This window comes from Zingiber officinale, chromosome 6B (genome assembly GCF_018446385.1).
Source record: "Zingiber officinale cultivar Zhangliang chromosome 6B, Zo_v1.1, whole genome shotgun sequence".
Lineage (NCBI taxonomy): Eukaryota > Viridiplantae > Streptophyta > Magnoliopsida > Zingiberales > Zingiberaceae > Zingiber > Zingiber officinale.
Window position 1 is genome coordinate 85934604 of NC_055996.1, and position 4538 is coordinate 85939141.

Consider the following 4538-nt stretch of genomic DNA (forward strand, 5'->3'; position numbering starts at 1 on the left):
TGAATTTTTTTTCTAATTCGGTGATTGACTCCCGATTCTATTACACACCGCATACTCTGCAACTTGAACCACTGGAAGGTTGGCATAACCAGTACCGCTGATAGTTTGAGATTATCCACTCAAGTAATCTCAATTAATAAGTTAGAATTCATTTTATATAATTTTAATTCTATAATTTTTCTAATATTTCTAACAACATATTGTCCAACATACCCTTCAAGTGGTTTACTTGGCCATCAAACACAATGCAACTAACGAAGTAAAGTGACAGATACTTTAGATCGAAGACATTCTATGTTACAAATGAGTGTCCTTGACTTGATGGTGATGCATGAGTTACAGAAAGGCATTGTTTTATTTGGCAAATTTGGAAAGAGTGTACTAAGAGCACAAAACTATATGAGGTCTGGGTTAAAGAAAACTATCCCAACAATTATTTGATATGAAAACAAGAGATCGATGAGAGCTTGATGCTAGCCTAATTGATAAGCTAGGTGAAATGTTTCAATCTTTTTGGGTAGTGCGATGGTTGAGAATTGAGATATAGGGATATAGGATGTTATCATATGAGATTTTGGAATCAAAATTCAGCGTATCTGAGCATGTCTTCTTCAATGTCATGGTCACCTGCACTAATGTTAGTAGTCACTGATGATTTATCTTCTCCGTGTTGACCTAGGATGAATTGATAGAGGCGCTAGGACTAACGAATCACCTTTTGCTATATAGGTGAAATGTTTCAACATGTTTTGGAAATTGTGCTCTAACTGAGTCAAAGTTCAACAGATATGGACTCAGCATCTCACCACACAGAGCATCTCTGATCGACTTGATCTTAATTGTCTTCAATTAGATTTTGAGAGTTGGATTCCACTTTCAATCCCACCGGATGGTTGGTTCCACTTCCGCATCATGTTATATGTAAAAGTAAATTTATTACCAAAATCTTCAGTGGTCTCTTGAGGCATGTGATTTCTTCATCAATAACAATGATATTACAAAAAAAAAATCAGAAGATCACATAAACTCCTAACTAAATTCATAAAAGTTCATATAATTCAATTAAAATTTTGATTTTTTTTTCATGAATTTAGCAATTTCCTTTTAAAATTTTAAAATAAATATCAACTATTATTGAATGTTTATGAAGATTGCTATCATTTGTTAGTTTAAAATCTCTTACAAATTTTATAATTTTTAAAATTTTATCTTTAATTATCATGTTTTTTTTACTTTGAAAAAAGTTTGAAATTAACATAGAATTAAAATTTTATGATATTTAAAATATGGAATAGTACTTTCCAAATAGGTTGATTTTTTTTACAAATTTAATTTCATCATTTAAATTTTTTGAAAAAGTTAATTTTTAAAATTTCAAAGTTCAACTAAACATTCTTCAAATAAAAAAAAAGTTTGAAAGTAAGCCTAAAAGTATATATTTATTTTTGGTTTTTAAATTTAGATTTAATAAAACATCCTATACAATATTATATTGTTTAAAAAATTATATAATATTATGGTAAAATAATAAATTTACTTAAATATATTGATTAAAATAAGACCAACAATTACTGAATTGGGAATTGATATATTTTAAGTTTATTATGGTAGTTTTTTCTCTATCTAATTCAAATAACTTTTTTAAAAAATTAAATATTATTATTTGAGACTAATTATATATGTTATGAAATTTAATTATTTGAAAAAAATAGATTTTTAATTATATTAAAAATATTAAATGACAAGATCATATACAATTATACATTAAAAATTCTTGGAATAAATTATTCAATTATAATTCGATGATCAATAAATAAATTTTTCCGTTAGATACTTTTATTTCACACTTCATGACGTAATATATCACATCTAAACAAAAAACAAGATTAATTTGTTTTATCATTAATGTAAATTAATAGGAAAGAAGAAAAAAAACACATTAATTAAAATTCAAAACTAAAGTCTTGAAATATTAGACTGGTAGCTCCAACTCAGCTTGAGCATTCTTATTCGGTGTGGACTTGAAATAACAAGCATAGAGAATTAGTTGAGCAAGGCCAAAGAGAGTCCCCAAACCATTTGGAACCTAATGAAAGAAAGTGATAGAAAAATATATGTTTATTTATCAATCAAGATTATTTATATGGAATTCAATATATAAATACTTACGAGGAGATTGATATCGAAGGGGAGGAAGCCATAGCTAGTCCAACAAACTCCATTGAGGAAGCTAGCAAGAGAAAGTGTGAAGGGCATGAACTCCACACTCTTTGTTTGAATCACTAGTTTCTACAAAAGTATAATAATATATAAATCCATGAGACACATGCACACACTCTCTCTATATATATTATATATAAATATAATTCAAAGTTAAATTAGATATTATTGGATAGAATGCTCTTACCATCACCACGAGAGGAGAGGCATACATGCAAGTTCCAAAGATGATACAGAGGATACCCACTACTAAGGATCTCTTAGTGGTTGTGTAGATCAACAAAAGCACTGAAGTTACTACAACAATCATGAACACCGTCTCAAGTGCTAATAATTTCATGACCTTCAACTAAATTAGATTTATATGAGTAGATTGGTTAGGGAGAAGTTTTATATGGTACAAATATGATAGAGGAAAAAAATAATGGACATGTTATACTTACGCGACTTTGGCGAGAAGCATAGATTAAGAAAACAGTGAGGTAGAATACTTCAAAGGCTATACCAATGCTATTGATGGTGATCACGAGAAGACTATTAGGGTGGACAATGGGCAACCCATAGAAAAACCAAAGCAAGCAATTGAGTAATGTAGCGAGGTAAGGGATTGGCGAAAACTTCTTCACATCCTTGCTCTTGATGATTTGTATATACGTCGGCCTATAAATCATGGAAGAGTTGCATTTAAATTAACATACAATCTTTCTAAGTAATTATCAATAACAAGAAAAATAAAGAAGTTTAAAATCTTACATGGGCGACAAAAACAAACCACACGAGATTACATTGCCTGCAATGAACATGATTTTTCTTCATCATAGATCATGAAAGATGAAACAATTGATTATTACATTACCTGTCACGCCGATGATGGTACGGATCATGCTTTGGTTTGCAATAATCATCTTTAGTATAGTATTGTTAACTCAAACAATGCCTTGTAAATCAATGAAAAATAAGATCAAATCAAATATACATTTCCATCTTCACCCAAGTTAATTACTCATAAAGGAAGAACATATTGAAAAAACAAAACAAATAATTTGTACATATACCAAAAAGAATGTGATGTCTAAATGGTATTGCGATAACTCCTCTACTCTTCCACGCCGGCACTCTCTTTTGCTCTAGAGCTTCTTTCTCCTGTATCGATGTAATTGCAAAGGTTGGTTTTTATAGCCTATTGTAGCCAATCATAAGTCACCGGAAGAGGACAAGTTCGTGATATTTATTATAATATCTACATATAATTATGTCATTATTCTTTGAACTTCTTATATTATTATTGGACTTGGTGAATTTTTTAAAGATTCTACATAAACCATTTATGAACCAAGTAAAACTTAATTTTATTAATTAACATAACGAATTAAAAGGAATGGTCTTTTTAGTTAATTTAATGGATTAAATTTTATTTAATAATTTGACACGGAATTACTAATTTAAAATAATGTTCTTACCATTTAAGGGAATTAAGCTTTCGGAAATAAGAGAATTTTAAAAGCTTTGAATTATTTAAATATTTCATAAAGAAACGGTTAAATAATATGGATAAATTAAAAGAGTTAATTTTCCTTGATAACGAGTAACGATTTTATTATTTTATTAATTATTGATTAAGACAATTAATAATACCAAGTCAATTAATGAGTTAATTGAGTAAGTCAATTAAAAATAAATATCTCACTTCTTTTTTCATTTACAAAATATCTTACAATATTAAAAACCTCATCTCTTTTATATTATCTCGGCTCCTCTCTTCTACTTGGTCTCATCTTTCATTTTTTATCGAGAGTTCCAATGTCCTTCCCTTGACAGCTAGCTCTTAATCATTTCTTTAAACTGATATTGATATGGTTGGTAATGGAGGGGTCCATGAGGAAAGGGTTAGAAAAGTCAAGGTCATATGACGGTTGATCCGGCGGTAAAAATCCGGAACCCCATAAGGAGTCAACGCTGAGGGGAGGTCAAAGGGTCTAGTGGTTCGCCAGAAAAGGGCAAGCCGACCGGACTCAGAAGAAAGGGAAATCTGATAGTAAAAGGCACCCTGGTAGGGACCAGGGTTCCGACGCTCAAATAAAACAGTGCGTAATGACTGAGCGGAAGGAGGTGCCGCCCGGACGGCGCAAAGAATCAAGCCCGTCCGGACGACGTTCATCGCCCGCTCGGCGAGCCCGGCACCCCCGTCAGACGGTGGGTAAAAGACGGGGACATCTGCTGACAGCCGTCAAGTCATATGGCTATGCCATACTTCTAGTCTGACAGCGGGTGGTCCTGCCATCCCATCAAAGGACATGCTTGACGGTGGTAGCATGGTG

At 31.4% G+C, this 4538-nt stretch overlaps 1 protein-coding gene across 1 annotated transcript; it reads right to left on the bottom strand.

The window, feature by feature from the left end:
• Nucleotides 1–1972: 1972 nt before the first annotated feature.
• LOC121991196 (bidirectional sugar transporter SWEET5-like) lies at nucleotides 1973–3125 on the bottom strand. Its single transcript, XM_042545213.1, has 6 exons — nucleotides 3077–3125; nucleotides 2974–3010; nucleotides 2664–2880; nucleotides 2408–2569; nucleotides 2170–2289; nucleotides 1973–2086 (listed from the first exon to the last, which is right to left on the bottom strand). The coding sequence occupies exons 1-6, from the start codon at nucleotides 3123–3125 to the stop codon at nucleotides 1973–1975; spliced, it is 699 nt and encodes a 232-aa protein (XP_042401147.1).
• Between the last annotated feature and the right edge of the window lie 1413 nt (nucleotides 3126–4538).

Coding starts and splice junctions, on each gene's coding strand:
- LOC121991196 (XM_042545213.1), bottom strand. CDS start 3,125: ATGATTATTGCAAACCAAAGCATGATCCGTACCATCATCGGCGTGACA. Junction 2,570..2,663: donor ATGCTTCTCGCCAAAGTCGC/GTAAGTATAACA, acceptor AATCTAATTTAG/TTGAAGGTCATGAAATTATT. Junction 2,087..2,169: donor CCTTCGATATCAATCTCCTC/GTAAGTATTTAT, acceptor TTCTTTCATTAG/GTTCCAAATGGTTTGGGGAC.